This window comes from Primulina eburnea, chromosome 7, assembly GCF_022965805.1.
Source record: "Primulina eburnea isolate SZY01 chromosome 7, ASM2296580v1, whole genome shotgun sequence".
In the NCBI taxonomy this organism is placed as follows: Eukaryota; Viridiplantae; Streptophyta; class Magnoliopsida; order Lamiales; family Gesneriaceae; genus Primulina; species Primulina eburnea.
The window spans coordinates 7,226,005-7,247,443 of record NC_133107.1 but is presented as its reverse complement, the minus strand read 5'-3'; the positions used below and the strand labels follow the sequence as shown (position 1 = coordinate 7,247,443).

The following is a 21,439-nucleotide window of genomic DNA, read 5'->3' as shown; positions in this document are numbered from 1 at the left end:
TCTATATTATATACATATTATAGTAATTTAAATTTGTTATATTTGGTAAAAAAATTTAAAAATTGAACCCCGGGATTGTAGGTTTCTTGGCAAGCATTTCGAGAACCAACTAGGTCCTCGAATATCCCCTCCCAACCATGATATTATTACTGGCTAGCCATTTAAAAAAGACCCCACGCTTGTGAAGGCAATGCCCGTACGTACAGCTACAGAATTTACCAAGTGAAATGAAACAAACTTCGGGCCGGGCTTTCCGGCTCATAACCCATGTTGTTGGCTCCCGTGACGCCTACAAAAGGCAGGCATCCTAGGCGTCATTCTAAAACGTAGAGGTGGAGGTTCCCTTACTCCGTCTCCCCACAATGCATACGCTTCCTCCCCGTGTGCCGCATCATCCCCTATCTCAAGGTCATCTTCGTCCATTCGAAGTGGAATTATTCTATTTATCAAGATGCATATCAAGCTAGTCAATACAACATTCCATGCAGATATAAAAAGCGCTCCCAAGATTTGGTAGCACATTTGGTGAAGTCCGCCCCTTAAGTCGCCATCGACTAGACCGTAGATGAAGCCCGGTCTAGGAGTCCTTGGTGGCGGATAGAACATATGGAGGAGGTCGGGATGAGCGAAGAGGCCTGACAGGAGCCCGCCCAGTAGGCCCGCAACTGCGTGGGTGTGGAATACTCCCAATGTGTCGTCGACTTCTTGGAAAAAGGATGATTTCTTGTGCAAGACCATCATGGTGTACCATGGTACTGAGCCCGAAAGTATACCCATTAGTACCGCGGCCCATGTATCCACAATGCCTACCAAATCCAAATGCACACCAAAAAATGGTGTATTACAGTATTGTAGAAGCATAGGCTATTTTGGATAGCATAAAATCTCCCAAAAAAATATTCTAACCTTACATTTTAAAATGAACCTTTTGTATTTTCTCAAGAAATCTACTATCATAAAAAAAGAAGAAAGATTTTGTATTCTAACTCAATTGTACTCGTAACGTATTTGTCATATATTAAACTATTAACTAGTCGAATTACCTGCACCAGGAGTAATACAAACGAGGCCAGTGATCATCCCCTGGACAGCACCAATGACAGAGCTCTTGAAGTAGACCACCATGTCGAGTGAAAGCCACACGAGGAGGCTCGTGGCGGTGCACACGTGCGTATTCAACACAGCGAGCGATGTGATCCTGTTAGCCGCGAGTGGCGAGCCACCATTGAATCCGGTCCAACCCATCCATAGGAAACCTGCGCCACCCAACATATTTATTATGTTGTTTGGTGGAAAATGTTGTCTGTCATGGGAATGCCTTGGTCCAACCTAGAATGTAATATAATGTAACAGAAAAGAACACCAAAGTCATCACGAAAAAGGCCATCTTGATTTATACAAATTTATACTTGAGAAAGTATTTGAATCAAAGTTTGATTATGTATATCAAGATTACCCAATAAGCAGCAGTGAAACCAGCAACCCCTGAAGACAAATGGACAACATAGCCCCCTGCATAGTCAATAATGTAGTCTCTCAAGAACCCCGAGCCCCATATGGTGTATGCACCCACCGTGTAAGACAAAGTAACCCAGAGCGGAACGAACAACATCCACGCGTAAAAGTTCATCCTTCCCACCAATGAGCCGGCCAGCAATATAACAGTGATGGCAGCAAATGCAAACTGATAGAATACATCATCTGCAGTCGGGAGAGATGTTCCGGATTCGTGCTTCAAAACATAGGTATCAGTCATGGCCTGACCAGGCTTTCCTAATATGGGCAACATAGGTGATCCGAAGGACATTCTATAAGCCCATGATACCCAACATATGAGCACAGCTGCGAATGCATAGAGCGCCATGAAGGCCGAGTTTACGGCCCATTTTTTCTTGACCATGCTGCCATAGAGTATAATCAGGCCTGGAATCAGGAAAGTATGAGATATTTTGTTTGCCGGCCGAATGCAAAACAACAAAGTAATGAGTAATTTTTTTGAGAGAGGGGGTAGACTACCCCTAACTACCTCTTTCATTCGACATGCCGGGAACTTATACGAGTGAAAACAATCTGTCTAGACGAATTTCATCAAGTTTTGAATAATTATAATATCGAGTTAACTTGTATCTTATGATACATGTATATGTCAGGCCAACAAAAAAAAACAAGAATCCTACTTTCAATGGATAATACACAAGAGCTCAAAACTTTGGTATTGTTGAGCACCTCGCTAGCACGATTGGTCAACGCACTCACTTTACGTCCATACCTGGAACACTTTGTAGGCCAACCAAGGTAGCAGCAGTTAGCTCCCATCCGTTGTCTCCTTTGTTCATCCATGGCGGGTTAGCTTCATCTGGAATCAGTCCCCCTGGAAGGCTATTGTTTGAATCCATTTAATTGGTGGGGGCGAAATTTTTTGACATGGAATCTGTATGCACAATTTAAAGATATATTTTAAGGTTTTGGAATGTAGCAGGATGTGCATGCTTTGTAATAATCTATGTTTTTGTCAGTGTGTTTTACATTCCTTTTCTCTTTTCTTGTTTTTGGTTATGATTCACAGACAGATGTTATGCAGATTCAGTGAGACAAGTCAACTATTCCTTGTTGGTATCTAAAATTGCTAGCTAGATTCTTGTAAAGTTCGACCCTTAATGTTTTATTATTATTATTATTATTCAATTATAGGCTTTCATAAATGTTTACTTGGGAGAATGTTTGTACAAGATTCTACCTGTAATAAATCTAAAAAATAAATGCTATTCTATAGATTTTGCGGGTTAGTACGTTCGATGCTACTGCATGAAGATAAAACATTTGGATCTCCGACATGTGAAAGATTTTAGGCAATAGAGAAACCCTTCGGACAAAACCTAATGGTAGAATTGGATTTTTCAGATTTTGAACTTTACATTTATCTTGACTTTTCAATCCCGTGATAAAATTTTAGCCCTTGAATCGTAACACTTGATGTCAACTTTCGTCAATATATGAGGGACTAACTAACACACTTGACACAAATTACTATACGCCAATGCTGCAATTGTGATTGAGTTGAAAAACTGAACGATCATAATCAAGATTCTTGACATACGAGAAATTAAACTACTCGAGATAAATTCTTAATTTTGTCGTACTCATAAATGTTCAAGGAATGAATCTCATACGGCAGAATACGCATTGGAAAGGATCTTTCGTTATTATCGCTAGCCAATTCTTGAAAACAAGCAGCACAAAATTCTTGAAAAGTTAAGATTTTCACCCTCAAAACAGGAAGAACAGAAGAAGTGAATCGATCTGATGTATTCCAATATCAAGAAATTGAATCCATGTGAGAAACCTGTATTAAAATGACAAAAATTTATTAGAGGGGACGACTTAATGCATTGTCGGCTTCTGACTCCGTCTGACACGAACTTTAAGGACATAATTTCCCATGTCTCTTTGCTCTTCTAGAATCTGGTTTACTGAAGTGACTGCAGAAGGCCTGCTATCGTAAATCTCAATCATCTGAAGTGTTGATATTTTGCCGATACCAGAAGGGATCTTCTGTAATTAAAAGCATTGGCTTATTTTCAGGTGCTCGAGGCATGGAAAGTGCGAGGTTTCAGCTCTCCAACTCAACAGTCTTGCTCTATTTATATGCAAGTACTTGAGTTGGCAGAATTCTCCATCAACTGATTCCCAGAAGGCCCCAGCAAAGGCATCCTCTTTCAGTTTGAGTACTTCAAGATTAGGCAACAAACCAATAATCCTCATATCTTTGCTAAAAAGAGCGCTGCCACTTAAAGTTAAACTTTTAAGGCTCAATGGGAAAACCAGGTTTGGCAACAAGGGTTCGTTCGGTGGCCAGTTAAAGGTACATTTCAGGTTTTCGAGTTTTGACAGATGAACAAGATTCTCGAGATGGTAATCTGACCAGTCCGCAATGTTAAAGGCGTAATAATAAATTTCCAACGTCTTTAAATTTGGAAATTTTCTGAGGACCTCTCCTGTACATTTGAAATCTGATACAGATGCAAGTGTTTCCATGTTTTTCAAAACAACAGGGTTGTCTCCCTCAATCGGATTCGGCAGCGAAAATTCGGTCATCTGTACATGTCGTAATTGTGGCATCTGAAAAATTTCTGATGGTAGCTCTACTTCACAATATGATTTATAATAGGGAAACATCTCTCTATTTAACAGATCTTGGCCCTCCGTCACAATCAAGGTCTGAAGATTCCAGAGTGGGGACAAGAGAGGGAGAATCGGACAACTTCGGAACCCGAAAGCGAGGAATCTCAAGTTCAGAAGATACAGAAAATCAATTGAGAAGTGAGCGAATTCAGTTCCGGGAAGATCAACTACCCTCAGTAATCCAAAACTTTTATAAAAAAGAGACGTGGAGAGGAGACGACCTGTCAGCAATAAAGATCGTGTGAGTAGCATGGATTCTATCGCCCCGTTTATGTCATCAGTAAAATCTTCATATTTCAAAATATCCAGATGCATGCTCAGGCGTCGGTGACCGCTCCAGCTTCCATCAGAGAAGTTAGCATTCCTGTTCATGGTGTGGAGAAACTTTTCATTTTGAGCTTCTTTAAGGCATAATTCCCTTAAAAGATCGTGAACATAGCATGTTTTTGCTGTCCCATTAGGCTGCTTTCGACCAACAACAACAAGGTTTCTTTCTAACAGGTCCTTCAGATATTCTTCGGCAACCTCCTCCAATCTTTTTGGCGGAATAGGCTTGAGAAATCCCTCGGCAACCCATAATTTGACAAGTTTAGAGACAGAGATATTGTGATCTTCTGGAAAAACACCAAAATAGAGGAAACATGGTTTCAAATGGTTAGGCAAATGGTTATAACTCAACCATAGTATCTCTGAACAATGCTTATCACTTTCGGCAGCAACAGAATTCACATTTTCAGCCACATATTCCCAGCTTCCCCGTTCACCATTCGCTTTTGCGACGAGTCCGCCAACTACGGCAATTAAGAGTGGAAGTCCTCTGCAATTTTTCACAATCTCCTTCCCGACCTGCTCCAATTCGGGAGGACAAAGTTTGTCAACAAACACTTCTTGACAGAAACGATCCCAACTATTCCTGTGATCGAGAAAATGCATTTCATGAGGGGGGCTAGAAGAATCGGTGGCATAAACAGCCACATCCAATAGCCTCGTAGTGAACATGATTCGACTCCCATTATCATCGTCTGGAAATATTATCTTCAAATCATCCCATACTTTGGTACTCCACATATCATCCAAAAAGATCAAGTACCTCCGACCCTTCAAACTTTGGAACAGAGATTGCCTTAACATTTCCCTACTCTTGTCTCGTTTCTTGTCAGTGGCAACTCCAATACATTTTAAAAGAGATTGAAGTACTTCACTAGCATGATACTCTTCGGATATAGTAACACAAGCACGAACATCAAAGTAATGTTTGATAAACAAATCATCAAACAAGTTTCTCGCGAGAGTCGTCTTACCAATACCTCCCATCCCAACAATGGGGATGGCACAAAATCTAGAATCCTCCGCCATCAGCCTATCCCTCAGCTCCATAACTTCATCCTCAAGTCCCACCAGCTTCTTCCTACTACTATTAGCAGGTCTGGGCTTGCCGGCGGGCAATAAATTCTTCGGCAGCAGCTGCTTTAGGCCGCATCTGTCTTTCTGCAATTCTTCCACGATGGAGTCAATCTCGTTTATTGCTTCATGCAAACAGTCAAAGTTTCCGCCACAAGAATGGTCCTCAGGGTAAGAATCCAAATGAAAGAAGAAACTACCAGGATCATCGGCAAGAATTTCAGTGAAAACGTGGGATTCAACGGTAACTTCCACTTGATACGCGACATCCCTGGCTCTAATCTCCAAGAAATGATCAGTTCATCTTGGATGGTTCTTGGAGGAGAATCTTCGAGCAATGCTTGCAAGAATCGAGATTTTCTATACAAAGAGATGATTTCTTGTTTCGCATGAAAAATGGAAAAGCGATCGGAGCGCAAAATCTGCTCGAGTGTGTTCACAAGGGAAACAATGGCCGTATGAGCCATCTCTCATCCTTTGTGTTTTTGTATGCAGAATACACAATACAAACACCGATTTATAGACGGATAGACCGGTGCAACAAACAACGCGGAACTCATATATATATATATATATATATATATATATATATATATAACAAAATAATCTTGGTCATCTAAATCGAAAATTTCCAAAATAGTAATAGTCGGAATCGAATCATAAATTAATTTTAAATTTTTATACGATATAGAAAACTTCAATTATTTAATTGAACTGTTTGATTTATTTAAATTTAATTTTTTATTTTACTAAATATGGATATTATTTTATAATATAACAAAGGTGGAACCATGTTAGGATCGATTAGGGGGAGCACCGTTGAGCTACAATAGCTCGGTTATTGAAATATTGAACATCGATGAATTAAATCGAGTTTGGTTAAAAAACCAAGCGGAAGATACTCGAAATAATCCTTCGTAGAAACCGAATAAATATTTTGTAAACCATTTAAAATATATGCACAGTTGAATGAGTTAAAATATTCAGTTGAAGCATTTTATCAAACACTTGGTATACAATATTTTGGTATTTGAAGAAGACATAAAAATCTTCAACAATGCATCTTTAAAACTAATGGAAATGTTAAGTAAATGCAATAAACAAATAGACACGAATTTGTTTATGGATGTTCGGAGATTTCAAACACTCCTACGTCACCCCTTCTTCCCCTTGGGAAGGATCCACTAGAAGACTTTGATTTATACAACACCTTGTACAAACCCATTCAACTAGGACTTACTCCACTGCCTAAACTGAACTCCTAGCACTCAAGATTGTAGGCAGAACCTCACAATCAGCATATTGTTTAATGTCTCATATGCAAAGACTACATACACAAGTTTTACGTCTTTGTGCAAGACTCACTCAACTAATCTTTGAACTTCAACTCTCTCGTATATGTGAGTGATTGTGTGTGAGGAATTTATCATTTACAGTGCATCTCAAATGTATCCTCACACAAGGGCTTGTGCTCTCAACTAGCTAATATATTCATGCTAACTGCCCATGCTTTGAATCCCCTTCCAAAGCTCTTGTTTGATCTTCAAGATGTTGTATTTATAAGCCCCAACAAAGATATATACGTTAGACACAAGAATATGACCGTTTGGAAAGTTTCTGTACTGTTTCTGAAGTTGCAACGGTCAAATTCGCTTTGCTGGACATTTTCCCGAGCTTAAACTGGTTGGTCAACGGTTGAAAACTGGTCAGCGGTTCAAACTGGTCAGCGGTTGAACTGGTCAGCGGTTGAAAACTGGTCAGCGGTTGAACTGGTCAGCGGTTCAAACTGGTCAGCATCTCAAACTGGTCAGCGGTTCAAACTGGTCAGCATCTCAACTGCAGGTCAACTGGTGTGCTGTGCAGAACAAGTAGCTTCATCGTCATTTATCAGCATCTTAAGTTTCGATGCAGACTTTGACTTATAAGAATGATTTGTAGATCTTTGTCTTAGCTTTTCAACGCATACTGAATCGCTTCGTTTCGATAACCGAGCTGAGAGATATGACCAAAATACGGCAGCTGCTCAAACACAACTGATTGCTGTTTTCGTGTGATCAGTTCGGTAATTGAGCGATCAGTTAGACCATGATAACATCCGATTTTGCCCAACTGACGTGGAATACAACTTGTTCCAAATTGAGTTTTCTAATCAGTCCAATTGGCAGATTGTCATTTGAATCATCCAGCTGGGAGATATCATCAAAACACCGAAGCTTGCCAGAAATTCAGTTTGTGCAAAATTCAGTTTCAGCTTGCTTCTTGTGTTTGCAACTTCACACTTGAGTAAATATGTTAGAAACACAATAACAAGTTTTGTTAACATCAAAATCAAGATTGCGAACTTGAAAAGTTCCAACAAACCATCATACAAATTCCTTGAACCATTTGTAGGATTTGATTTCTCCTAATTTTCTAATCCGCAGCATCCGACGTTGGCTTTTGCTAAATATTTATTTTATTGGTAAATGTAAACGCCCTTTGATCAAGAATTAGCAATCACAAATAATCTTACTTACCGCCGATGAAAAAATGTCGATAGGAAGCTTGCTTTGAAGTTGAGCAGACTTCATCAAACACGAGCGATTTCTTAGGAAAATACCATCAATTCCATATGCATATGTTACCACTCCTGTCGGAGACAGCCAGAGGTTTCCCAAGATTACTCCATGAACAGCATAATATGGGAGACGTAAGCTCCGTAAGCGTGCTAACTATTTTCGCATTCGCTACATACCAAATATGTACAGATCCATCAGCAGATCCAGCAGCGACGTAGCCCTCATCAGGACTGATACAGGACCTGCTCCAATTAGATGCCACTCTATTCCCGTTCCCTCTCAATGTTGTACAGATTTCGAGAATACGCATATCAAATAAATTATGCAAGTTGTCTCTTCCACTGGACAAGATAACATTTCCGTTTCTCGATACTGAGAGAGATGTAATTGCAAAAGAATGCGCAGCAACCTCACTCAGAAGTTTCCCGGTCTGGATATCCCAAAGGCGCAGATTTCCATCCACATGAGCAGAACAAATGGTCCGTCCATCCATGCTAAAGCAGAGAGTATTGCAATTGCTGTGAAAGATTAGGGTATTGACACAGTAGCCTTTCTGAAGATCCCAAACTTTTATTGTGCGATCATAAGCTGCACTCACAACATTACGGTTAGAGATTCGGCTGACATCCACAGCACAAACTTTGTCTACATGCCCAGTGAGAGTATGTCTTACTCGACCAGAGCTTATGTCCCATACATACAAGTTATTTGCGCTGCTAGCCGCAATGATAGATTTGTTGTCATGGGTGATTGAAACATCAAGAACGGAACCAAGGCAACCATGAAGAGTACGACTCAAAGACCCTACACTTGTATCCCATATTTTAATAGATTTGTCCTGCCCTCCAGTCCTCCACTTACCAATTTATCGGAATTATACTCGAATAATATTGAGGCACATCCACCTTCATGGGCTGGGATTCTTTGCTTGCATGGAGTGGGAATGGTTGACTGAACATAATATTCGGCGACTTCTTCACTGTGGCGAACTAAACCATCCACTTGCTGATTGGCAATTTGTTTTATGCTACTACCATTAAGCCCCAGCATGTCTTCATAAATCTCATTAGCCTAACACAAGAAGCGGTAAATACATGACAATAACAAGCTGGCTCGCCAGTTAAACGTATGTTTCCTACTACAAAATCACTATGAAAGAACAAATATCACTGAATAGATATGGATAATTTTGATTCAATTAACATATCCAACCAGGTTTTCCGCCACATAGAACCAAGTACTATACATATTAAAAGCTCGACCGTGTTATTGAATTCCCACTGAATGAAACAATACAGTGGCACTCCTTATCTTGGTCAGCTAAATCATATTCCTCTAAGCTAAGTAACATCAATTATGATTTCATGCTTCAAGCAAATATTTATTACCTCGTTCAGGCGTTCAGCATCTTTCATTTTCTCCAACATCCAACGGTCAATCAATTTCTTGTTTTCCACTTGAGCACTGTCAGCTCTTAGAGTGGTTGCTTCATGCAATTTTTTAAGATCCCGGTGCTCATCTATCAACAGTTCTAGAGCCTTAGTCTTTTCTTTAAACAGAGCAGCTAAACGAGAGCATTCATCCCTGCAAATAAATAAAAGTTATGCTGACACAGATACAATAAATTCCCAAGTCCAATACCCTACAGCTCATATTAATATCCTCTGGAATTCCATAGAAAAGAACCGGAGAAGAATGAGAACTTCATACCTTGATTGACTAAGCTCATCTTGCAAATCAGATATCAAGGATTCCTTCTCCTGTAGTAAGGATTTTGTAGTTCTGTTGTCAGCCAGTTCAATTGCGAGTTGTTCTGAGAGTCGAGATTGAGCTTTGTAACACTGGTGAATCTCCAACTCGAGATTCTCAGCCTTCTCTTTCCACTCTGAGCCCTAAGATTAAAACACAAACTTTAGCCAAAATTCATTTCTGAGGAATCACAAAACCTATACATGCATAAATGCATTTGATTCCTTTCTTTCTCTTTCAAGTACAAAGACAACAAACTTAACCAATAAAATCAGTACGATCATCAAAACCAGGATCACGACTTAAATGCATCGTAAAATTTTGAATTAATGAATTTCAAGCGCAATAAGAGTTTCATTTCACCCATTTATATAAGAAACAACACTCACACTCGTTAATAAATATGAAAATTCAAAATAGTGATAGCATGAGATATCTTCACGCACAAACTACTGAAATTTCAAATCAACAACCTAACTTGCAATCTAAGCATTACACATACAAAGAGTGCAAGCGTTGCCTCGGACTAGCATAGGTTGCCATCAAACCATTAATGGAAAATGGGCTTTTATAGGCTGGTTGAGTTCAAAGTGCAACCCGATATATAAAATGTTTCAGACATTGGTGTTGTTTTTTCTTGTACTCCTTTTCAAATATAACATCACTATTTACCATAAGTTCTACATTGTTCTCTGTTCCAAACATATATTAATCTTATTTAAATTTGTAATTTCAAACCACACCCAGCAAAAACCATCTTCATTGAATAAGTATTTCTGGATTGACTAATAGTTCTTAAATTCTCTTATCTAGTCAAATTTTATCTTGAAAATTTTGTTCACTAATTAAACAGACTTCTCGCTCATTACTGTCAAGAATGAGATTGAAATAAGATACTGAATACCTTGATCATGTGAAACAATCCACCCTTGGGATATGTGCCCGATCAAATGATTGGATTCGAAGCTAGAGTAATGTTGCCTCCAGTAATGTATTTGTTTTATAAATGTGGTCAAACTTTTTTAAAAAAAAAATAGTCTCCAGTAATGTATTTGTTCACTACATGGGAGGGTTATTTTGTTTAAAAAAAGTTTGACCAAGTCTATTTTCTTAAATATCCCTGGAAAGGGAGCCCCTTCTTCGAGTAAATGCCGCTTTTTCAGCACTTTCAAAGCATGTTTTATTACTTCCACAGCTATTTCTTCTTGCGACCTTACAGAAGATTAAAAAAAAAAACGGAAACAATTAAAGGGCTATCAATGATTCAACCAATTGGGAAAAACAAGACAAAAAAACAGACCACAAGTTCGAAAAATTACATCTTGGATAACAGTTTTTGTGTCTGATCGCGGAATCTTTGTCAGGGATTTTAATAAATGATCTGGGATTTTCCAGTGATGATTAATTGATGACATCTAGTGACGAAGAAGGACTGTCACTGAGCAGTCGCTGTAGAAGTGAACAACGTATGTTCTAAACTTGCTGTGGCCAATCAAGCGCACTGGACCTTTTTCCAAAAACGCCTTTTCTTTCTCAAAAAACGCAATAACCGGATGATGCGACTTTTATCATTCCCCCTTATTTTTTAAGAACATGACTAAATAAATTCTATAGCAGTGTTCGTCACAAAAAGAAAGAAAAAAGGATAAATTTGGAAGTGACCTTATGTTTTATACTGCTTGCTAGCTTTATATTTTGTTTGAACTTCGAACTCAATAATGTAATGGATATCGAAGGATTGCAATAGATTCAAAAAATTTAAAGATCACAAAATTAGAGTGAGGCCGTGCGCAAAATTACTAGCACAAACCTTTTTATTATCATCTCAAGAATTCTATTTTTTGATCAGCATACTTCAAATATTTCCATATGACTCAAAGAATAGTCCCCTTCCAACATCATCAAAACCAAATTTTGATAACATGAGATAAATTGTTCTTTCACGAAATGGTATATCGTCTCCCAAAATACATATACTTTGACTATTCATTAGAACCATAGTTTCCCTCCATATTCAACTCAAACAAGAAAAAATGAAAAATACATCAATTCTAATAAACATACTGTTGATTAATACTACCCCATTCCGTGGCACTGGTCTTCGAACACCGAGAGATCTAGCTACAAAAACGATGAAACACAGACATTCTCTAGTATTGGTCTTTAAGCAAATTATAAACTACTGCGCCTTTGTCTCTCTTCAGCGAAGCTTACTCTGATTGCTCGCCCATCCAAGTTCTGCATCAAGAAAATTAATGAAGCAATAATTTAACATTGATTTCTGAAATCAATTGCGCCCTGAGACAATATAAAGGGAAAAGGGATTCACCTGTCCGTCGAGGTTAGCGATGGCATCGTTCATTTCAGACTCGCTTGACATCACCACAAAGCCAAAGCCACGTGATCTTCGAGTCTCTCTATCAGAGACTACTCGAGCACTTATGACTTTACCGTGCTCGCTGAATATCTCCTCAAGACGCTCGTCATCCAAACCCCATGGAAGGTTTCCCGCATAAATTCTGTATGTGGGTTCAAAAACCCGGGGAAGGCGCTCAGGCTGTGATCCTTTTGGAGCAGCTTTGTATACTGTTAGCAGCCTTCCATTTATTTCCTATTAAGAGAAGAGCTGCTTGTGATTGGAAGCTGTAACATATGATAACTTGGGGAAAAAAAAGTAAAGTAACCAAGATGTGCGGGAATAACTGCTAATTAACAGATCCCAAAAGATATTCTTTTTGTTTGTCTACCAGGATTGGTACGAGGAAAATTAGTAGTGCAAAAGACATAATTGTCTATGTTAAGATCAGAAGCGCAAGGAACTTGCTAATCATCACATTCACGATTCATGTGTAAGAATTGGGCACTCCTGAGAGGGACTAGATTCCGTCCCAATCTAAAAGTTCATTTCATACGTAGAGTGGAGGCCATCTCAGGGGAGTATAGTTTGATGGGAGTTTATAGACCCCAGTAATCATCCAAAGAATGCTGTTACTTCTTCTAACCATTGAGCACGCCCAACACATCAATTGTATAATGGACTGATTAGCAATCTATCTAACCAATTTCCAAGACCAATATTTTGCTATCCGTAAACATAGATAAAACAACCTATGATCTCAATAACCAACAAAAAAGATCCTTCAACACCTAATTATCAAATAAAATGTATTTGATCACATCATCCTGACACCTTAACAACCTAATACTATATACCCAAGCAATGCATCACATTGCCAAGTTCTTGCTCTGCTCGTGTGATACCCCAGTTGTATTACAAATGGAGATTCCGGATATAAATCCTGGGCTCGAATCACAAGATGCATACTAAACCTCAAGTATCACATCATGACCATAATCACTTTGAAGGTTTTATGACCTACATTATCTAATGTACTCTCCAAAGATTAGCGAGAGTGTCAAACTCAGGATGATCCAAAATATGCAGCAAATGGATGATCTCACTATTATGCCTTAGTCCCCACGAACTAGACCAAGAGTATACTCAGCGACCTATAACTTCCTACAATTAATTAAACAAATATTTTTCAAATCGATGAACTTAAAACAGTATAATTCTATAAAATGCAGTAAACTACAAAATCCGACAATCAAATTCTAATAAAGAAAATTTTGAAACTCACATAGCGATGAAACATTTCCACAGCCTTCTTAGCTTCTTCCACAGTGCTCATGGTCACAAACCCGAACCCTCGACTTTGGTCAGTGTCTCTATTGTAAATGACCTGCAAATCCACAATACATTTTAAAAAGCAAAACCAATCAAAAGAAGCTATTTATCTCATTACAGCTCAACCAAAAGCCAATAACCATAAAATCAATCATTTTACTCAAAATCCTACAAAACAAAATCTCAATTCCAAAAAAACCATCAAATTACCTCGGAAATCTCCACAACACCAGACTGCTCAAAAATCTGAGCCAACTTCTCACTATCAACATCATATGGCAGATTCCCAACAAACACTTTAGCTTCCTCAGGCGGTTCTACATACCCATCATCCTCTCCAGAATCCCCCACAGCTTCCACGATAGCATCAGTCTCCTCACCTACGGATTCGTTCTCCGAAATATCCCAGTTAGCAATCCCCCGAAGAACCCCCTCTTCCTCACCTCGCTCTTCTTCAAGAACAGCTGGGTTGTGCCCTTCTTGCTGAGCAGCCATCGCAGAAACTCTCAAAAGGGTTTCTCTCTTGTCCGGAGAAAACACAGAAGGGAATGAGATTGAAGAAAAAGAAAAAGAAGAACAAGAACTCGAGAGCTGGGATTTAACTGGTTTGAATGGCATAGATAGATAAGGGTATGAATATGAAACTTTCGAGATGGTGAGTCGTGCGGGGACTGTAATCAAGAAACCATTTGCCGCCATATTCAGTTATGCTATCGAAAACAGCACAGAATAACGTGTCTAAATTGAATGTTATAGCGAAAATAAGAGGAAGAAGAAGCAGAGTGGAAGGGTTTGAGGTTTTAGGATAAGGCGCGATGGATTATGCTGTGGATATGAATGATGATATTAGATACATAAACAAGGCTGGACTGCTTGGGCCCATTATAAAATGGGCTCAGATTTATTAAAAAACATACTAGATTGGACCGGACCATTTTTATAATGGACCGGTTGGGATAGATGGGTTTCTGGACCAAACATAATACAGTCACAGGCCTGGGCTGAGTTGCTGTTCAAAATGGGCTAGGTTTTTCCAAGCACAGTGGGGAACATATCAAAATTATATAAATGTGAAAATTTTTAGATGATATCTGACGTATATAATTTACAAATGTGTGACATTTATATTTTATTTTATTAATAAAATAGGAATTTTATCTTATAATTTACTTAATGAAATGAATACCTTTTGTATAGATATAACGTTATTACTCAAGTTGTTGAAGTTAACCTTGGGTTGAAAAAGGACTAATATAGAAGCATTATTCAAAGCAACTTGGAATTGTTTGGTTTTACAAGTTTTTGATGAGAAATGTGGGAAAATATTTTGGAAAATATATCGTCCATTATTACCAAATGTAGTTCCATAATTTAGCTAAAAATTATAAATAGCTCTTTCTTAAGATGTAAAAAAAAAAAAATCAAAGATTTTGCATTTGTATTTGTCTATACTGAGCCATACTTATGTTTGATAGAGCCTGAAGCGAAAATTTAAAAATGAATTCTCTTGTTGTTATAAATAATGCTAAAATTGAGTTATCAAATAATAAATACAATATAAGAAACAATATATTACATAAAAAACGTCAATAAATATTTAAAATAATTACATAAATAATAATCGTCTAGCTATTTTAGAGGAAATATATATATATATATATATATATATATATATATATATATATATATATATCAAATTTGTATATTCTAGTTTTCGATTCATTTTTTTGTCAATCAACAAGATAGCTAGCTCATTTAGTCTATTTTGTAACATTATTGATTGAAGATAAATGTTTATTAACTTCAATTTCGATAAACTTCTTTATGCTTATGCAATTGTTACTAAGCTCGTTAAAAAAATTTTATAGGCAATATAAGTATTTGAGAATAAAATCATTCAGTTTTACTAAATATTGTAGCATATTAAAAAATTGTTGAAGCTCTATACAATATTTCATCAAGCTAGTTAAAAACTAACTCGTTAACTTCTCCAAACTCAACAAAACCCCCAAAGCCTCTTGATATTGTTTAAATTTTCAAACCGAACTTGAAGAAAAAATCGAGTTCGATCAATTATAAACAAAAAATATTCAAATTACTCTTCTTTTTTATTTAATTTTCGGCCAACAAAAATTTATTTCAATAGATCATCGACTTAAAATATATATGTTCGACCCTCTCAAAGACCAGGCCATGAGACGGTGGCCTCCTTGGCCTCATAAACATCCGGCCCTAGGTCCACGCTCGACACTAGGGGTGCAAACGAACCGAATCGAGTCGAATAATAGTAAAAAAGTCAGGCTCGAATTCGGCTCGAAATAGGTATATTCGAGTTCGAGCTCGATTCGAAGTTCGATAATTTCAAATATTTGGGCTCGAGCTCGGCTCGAAATGAAGTTCGAGTTCGAGTTCGGCTCGAAATATTCGAATATATTCGTGAACTATTCGAATTATTGCTCGGATATTAAGGTTTGAATGCTCGAAATGCTCGAAATATTCGAAATGTATATATATATATATATATATATATATATATATATATATATATATATATATATAATTATATTATATTAATAAAATATTAAGGCTCGCGAACTATTTGCGAGCTATCGAACAAAATAATTTGGGCTCGAGTTCGGCTCGAAAAAAAAGTTCGAACGTGTTCGAGTTCGGCTCAAATTCGATAAGTTCGAATACGAATCGAATATTTATCGAGCCGGTTCGAAAAACTCGCGAACATGTTCGGTTCGTTTGCAGCCCTACTCGACACCATTAATTACTCTATCTTTAGTTTATTTAACGTTTTTGCAAATCGCAAATTCGATTAGTTAGCATTATATGCCCACGTGTGAATTACACATATTTCCTTATTATATAATAATGAAGATCTTAGTGACAGATTAACTATAAGTTTAAATGTTTCTCATTTGTTCCTTGTACTTAAATTACAATACACAAACTCAATCGATGAGTTTGTGTACATAATAAATAATATGATTTAGATAGTAGAGAATCTTACAAAGAAGATTATATCAAGTGGTGGTAATTAAGCGGGCGAGCTTGCTTATATTTTGTCATTTTGAAAAATTATTAATTCAACTCACATATTTTAGATCGTAGACCAGGCGTTCGACCAGCTCACAACCCATCACTGGATGGTACGGGGCGGTAATGATGTAATTAATTAATATATTTGAACACGGTATATTAAGGAATTGAAGGGGTGTTTATGATCATCCCTAAATGCTTATAGGCAAATAATTTACAAGAGAAACAGAAACCATAGAGTTCAAAGCATCTTCTTGACATGGAATAGGCACAGGTTTATTTGTTTGCCAATACAATGTGGTATCACATACATCGATTCTTCTTGCAATAATGAAAATACTATGACAAGTATATCAATGGACATCATTTGTTCGTGGAGAAGCTACGAGACAAAGTGGGATTTTTTTAGTACAGTAAAGAGAATCTAAGTACGACATACCTCGTATTCTTCTTGCGATAATAAAAATACTAGTACAAAATATCAATGGAGATCATTTGTCGGTGGAGAAGCTACGAGGCAAAGTGGGATTTTCTTGTGCGTTGCGATCCCAAGTGCTTCTTCCATATCAAGCTCTTGCGCTGACATTCCCCGGGGGAGCTCCCAATCGAACGAAAACAAAAGATTCGCGAGTGCAAGCTCTACCAAAGAAACTGCAAAATTGATTCCAGGGCAAGCTCTTCTGCCAGCACCAAATGGCAACAACTCAAAATGATGTCCTCTGAAATCGATCTCGCTATTCAAAAACCTCTCAGGACAGAACTTTTCCGGGTTTTCCCAATATTTTGGGTCACTTCCGATTGCAGCTGCGTTAAAAAGGACTTGTGTCTTTGCTGGGATTTCGTATTTGTTGTCAATGGTGCAATCCTCGGTAGTTTCTCTAGGGACCAGTAACGGGACAGGTGGATGGAGCCTCCACGACTCTTTTATGACTGATTTTAGGTATGTGAGTCTTTGGAGATCCTTCTCTTCTACTAATACATTTCCTTTACAAGTTTTTCTCACTTCTTGTTGAGCTTTTTCTTTAACTTGGGGGTTTCTTATCAGCTCTGCCATTGTCCATTCGATTGTTGTAAATGAAGTATGAGTTCCAGCAGAGAATAGTTCCTGCAAATATTCATTCCATACCGCTAAAGTTTGAAACTAATATAAACAATTCTTTCACTATGTTCTTGTTTGAGGTTCTAAATTGTTTTCTGAGATAATATTTCAACTGATGTTTATATTTGAATCAAGAAGCCAGATCCTAAAATGTTCGATTCAATTATTAACTTGTATAGTAATATTTTAAAATTCGGTTTTTTTAATTTTCGATTATTTTGCTTCTTTTGCCAAAGTAATTCAAAATCAAAATTTGAAAATCAATGAATCAGAACTAAAAATTAAACCAGCATCGAAAAAACTATTTTTCTAGTAAAAAATTTAAGAAAAAATCGAATGGATAACTCTAAGAAAGAAAATACATACTCCAAGAAGACCCTTGACATGCTCATCATTCAGCTTGATTTCTTGATTGGGGTCGTCCTGAATTCGAAGCAAAACATCAATAATATCTTCTTGATCAGGTTTAGGCCTCTCGGGATCACGATGTTCTTGTATAACTTTGTCGAAAAAGGCGTGCGTCTCCATAAAAATCTTGTCGATCCTCCGTTCGACACCGTTAAACTTGTTAACCCAAGCCAGCCATGGAAAAACGTTTGCAACATTAAATTCAGCAGCCAGCTGCTGCATTTCAAGAAGCATTTGTTGAAACTTGCTCGTTCTTCCATCTTTGTTCCCATGATCATCAGGGCTCATCGTTCCAAAAGCAGCCCGACAGATGACGTTATTCGACAGCGAAAATGCTAATGAACTCAAATTTACAGGATCTGCATTGTGTTCAGATATACGTTGAATCATGAAAGCCACCTCTTCGTCCCGTATTCTACCAAAAGATTGGACCCTCTTAACCGAAAATAGTTCCAAAACCGCGATTTTTCTTACTTGTCTCCAATACTCACCGTATGGTGCTAAAGCAATAGTACAGGATGAAACAAAATCGCTTTTCTTGCCTAAATAAATGCGCGGTCTCCCCGAGAAAGCAAGATCGTGTGATTTAAAGATTTCTCGTGCCATGTCGGCCGACGAGACGATCAATGTAGGCACCGACCCCAAATGCAAGAGCATGAGATCTCCGTATGTTTTGGATAATTCTTGGAAGGATCGATGAGGCAACTTCCCAGTTAGCTGATGAAGATTGCCTATAATTGGGAGCTTTTGAGGGCCAGGAGGGAGCTTTTTCGTTCTCTTCTTTTTCAGGAGGAAGAACAAGAATAAAGGTGCGATGAAGCTGAGACAGAGTACCAAAAAAACTTCAGAAGCCATTATTTTCCCGAGGCTGTAGAGATTAGCAGATATCTAACGTTGAAGGGAGTTTTATGCTGTTTTTTCAACCCTGAGAAGCAAATTCGTATTCGAACATGTAAATTATTAATTTCTTTGTCTGCTTTGAAAGTTCAAATTTTCCTTTTCTTTTGGTATTTTCGTGACACGTAATTTTTTAGAATTTTCCAGAAAAATATTTTTTTAGGAAAAAAGAAGAATTTTCCAATTTCTATTTATGATTTTTTCCCAAGAGTTGGCTGTCAACTTATGACGAAAAATACATTTGTGGAAAATGAAAATAAGGCTGTAGTAGAGATTGCTGGTGTTTTATTTTTAAGATTTATTTAGAAACTGATTTACTAGTATTTGGATTTGGAAAACACTTTTATTGCACCATTTTTATATGTAATTTGATTTTAGTTTAATGTTTGTTGCAATATTTGCTGCTCGTAAGTGTATATTGTCAAGTTTTAGTACTACGTGGAGTACTTATATTGATCTCACAAGGAGTGCAATTTAATTATAAATTAATTAACGCAATTAAAATAATCAGAATTTATTTAGAAAATTCAATAGAATGTTTGTTGTTAATCATAACCTAAAATTAATGAAAGCACGCACATGATTTAAAATCAGTGAGAACAAGAATCTATAGGTACGATTTCACTTGATCTTCACTATATTAAATTATCATTGACATTTATATTTATAATTTCAACTCGTTTACTACCTAAGAATTCTCAACTATTCTCAATCTCTTTTTCAAGTGGTGTGTATGAATCAATTATCTAAAGTCGATTTCAATATCTTTATTAAAAATCAAACAATAAATAATTTCAAAAGCATAATAATTCTTTCAATGGATTCGTTAGAGTTATATGTCTTCCAAACTTTATAAACGCCAACGATATGTTTTCCATCAGTCTTATTCAAAATCTTCTCTCCCGAATTATAGATCTCAAATAAATATGACTATCCAATTAGTGATTAAATAGTTGAAAACAATAAAATCCAAAAATATATAAATAAACAAGAAGAAATTCGCATATATAAATCAACAATCCATAAATAAAGATTCGACCAAGCTATGTCTTCCTCTAGATTTAATGTATTAGTTCATGAATGAAAAACCACAAAATAAATTCATGATCATCAAAATCACTAATAAACTAAAATTAAGTAAGAAGAAGAAAAGAAGAATCGAATCAGAAATGCAACTCCGTCTCTGGTAGATGTGCTCTTTGTTTTGGCTCTTTTTCCCCTTCTCTGGTTTTTTGTGCATGATTACAGCTCTCTCTTTTCTTTATGTGGTCAGGGTTAAAATTTTTATTACAACTTGTGTGAGCCATGTACGTAGACTCTTGATCATTTCAATTTAATTTAATTTAGAAAATTTAATTTTTGGTTTTATACATTTATCTATTTCGATTTTAGTTTTTTTTTTATATTGTCAAATTTATTCTTACTATGTTATTTCTTTATATATATCTATATATATATCATTTCAATTTAATTTAATTTAGAAAATTTAATTTTTGGTTTTATACATTTATCTATTTCGATTTTAGTTTTTTTTTATATTGTCAAATTTATTCTTACTATGTTATTTCTTTATATATATATATATTTATTTATTTATTTTGAGATATGACGCTGAGGCAGTGCCGTTATAGAACTGATATGTACATTGGCTCACCGGCATTCCAAATAAAAAAGACTAAAATTATCAAAAAAAAAATTAAAAATATAGGACTAATACTGAAATTTGTTAAAATAGATGACCAAACTCGCAATAAAAGTAAATGTATAGGATAAAAAATGCAGTTTTCGTTTTAATTTTACCAAATTCATCTTAGGATTAACTTACATGAGATTTTTCTTATCTTAGTAAAATATGAGACAATAAATCAAAACAAATGTGGGAAAATTGTAAAATTGTCCATGTAGGTTTGTCTAATTTTAATTTGGGTAATCTAATCAATCAAATTTGGATTTTAGCATAATAACTTTACTTATTTTACAATTTTAGTCATTTTATCGAAATGTTTAATGACTTCAATCGTTGATGACAATGTGTCAATCATTGTTTGGTGGTGTAGGATACTTCTTACGTATCTGACCTCACATCTGCTTTCTAACAAAAATAAATATTTAAATTATAAATTCAGCAAAATTATTGTATTAATACCAAAATTTGATTAGGTAGATTATTAAAATCAAAATTTTTCAGATTTACAGATCTAAATTTTCTAATTTTCCAAGTTATAATATATTGATATAACTCTGTTTTAACATCTGATATTCAAATCAAACAATAAATGAGAGATTTTTATTTTCATCTTAATTTGATGGATTTGGGACAAATGCCACATTCAATGATGGGTTAGTCATGTTTACAGGTGTTTCGGTGGTGTGTGGAGTGGGAAGCACGATGACTCACCATTAATCAAG

At 36.5% G+C, this 21,439-nt stretch overlaps 3 protein-coding genes and 2 pseudogenes across 3 annotated transcripts; all 5 read right to left on the bottom strand.

Annotated features, from left to right (window-relative positions):
- Positions 1 to 73: 73 nt before the first annotated feature.
- On the bottom strand, positions 74 to 3,404 carry LOC140837048 (ammonium transporter 2 member 3-like). The gene is made up of 5 exons (XM_073203035.1): positions 3,266 to 3,404; positions 2,270 to 2,431; positions 1,457 to 1,923; positions 1,044 to 1,329; positions 74 to 806 (listed from the first exon to the last, which is right to left on the bottom strand). Exons 2-5 carry the CDS (start codon positions 2,394 to 2,396, stop codon positions 259 to 261), a joined length of 1,428 nt encoding a protein of 475 aa, XP_073059136.1. The 5' UTR covers positions 2,397 to 2,431; positions 3,266 to 3,404; the 3' UTR covers positions 74 to 258.
- On the bottom strand, positions 3,178 to 6,370 carry LOC140837049 (putative late blight resistance protein homolog R1B-14; annotated as a pseudogene).
- Positions 6,371 to 8,099: 1,729 nt separating this feature from the next.
- LOC140837472 (autophagy-related protein 16-like) lies at positions 8,100 to 11,975 on the bottom strand (annotated as a pseudogene).
- Positions 11,789 to 14,403, bottom strand: LOC140837047 (28 kDa ribonucleoprotein, chloroplastic-like). Its single transcript, XM_073203034.1, has 4 exons — positions 13,789 to 14,403; positions 13,532 to 13,633; positions 12,220 to 12,501; positions 11,789 to 12,128 (listed from the first exon to the last, which is right to left on the bottom strand). The coding sequence occupies exons 1-4, from the start codon at positions 14,275 to 14,277 to the stop codon at positions 12,063 to 12,065; spliced, it is 939 nt and encodes a 312-aa protein (XP_073059135.1). The 5' UTR covers positions 14,278 to 14,403; the 3' UTR covers positions 11,789 to 12,062.
- Positions 14,404 to 16,878: 2,475 nt separating this feature from the next.
- On the bottom strand, positions 16,879 to 19,155 carry LOC140837046 (strychnine-11-hydroxylase-like). Its single transcript, XM_073203033.1, has 2 exons — positions 18,092 to 19,155; positions 16,879 to 17,731 (listed from the first exon to the last, which is right to left on the bottom strand). Exons 1-2 carry the CDS (start codon positions 18,986 to 18,988, stop codon positions 17,108 to 17,110), a joined length of 1,521 nt encoding a protein of 506 aa, XP_073059134.1. The 5' UTR covers positions 18,989 to 19,155; the 3' UTR covers positions 16,879 to 17,107.
- Between the last annotated feature and the right edge of the window lie 2,284 nt (positions 19,156 to 21,439).

Coding starts and splice junctions, on each gene's coding strand:
- LOC140837047 (XM_073203034.1), bottom strand. CDS start 14,277: ATGGCGGCAAATGGTTTCTTGATTACAGTCCCCGCACGACTCACCATC. Junction 12,502..13,531: donor TGGAAATGTTTCATCGCTAT/GTGAGTTTCAAA, acceptor TTCTCTTAATAG/GAAATAAATGGAAGGCTGCT. Junction 12,129..12,219: donor TCGCTAACCTCGACGGACAG/GTGAATCCCTTT, acceptor TTCTTGATGCAG/AACTTGGATGGGCGAGCAAT.
- LOC140837046 (XM_073203033.1), bottom strand. CDS start 18,988: ATGGCTTCTGAAGTTTTTTTGGTACTCTGTCTCAGCTTCATCGCACCT. Junction 17,732..18,091: donor ATGTCAAGGGTCTTCTTGGA/GTATGTATTTTC, acceptor GAATATTTGCAG/GAACTATTCTCTGCTGGAAC.
- LOC140837048 (XM_073203035.1), bottom strand. CDS start 2,396: ATGGATTCAAACAATAGCCTTCCAGGGGGACTGATTCCAGATGAAGCT. Junction 1,924..2,269: donor TGGCCTACAAAGTGTTCCAG/GTATGGACGTAA, acceptor TCCTGATTCCAG/GCCTGATTATACTCTATGGC. Junction 1,330..1,456: donor GTTTCACTGCTGCTTATTGG/GTAATCTTGATA, acceptor ATTACATTCTAG/GTTGGACCAAGGCATTCCCA.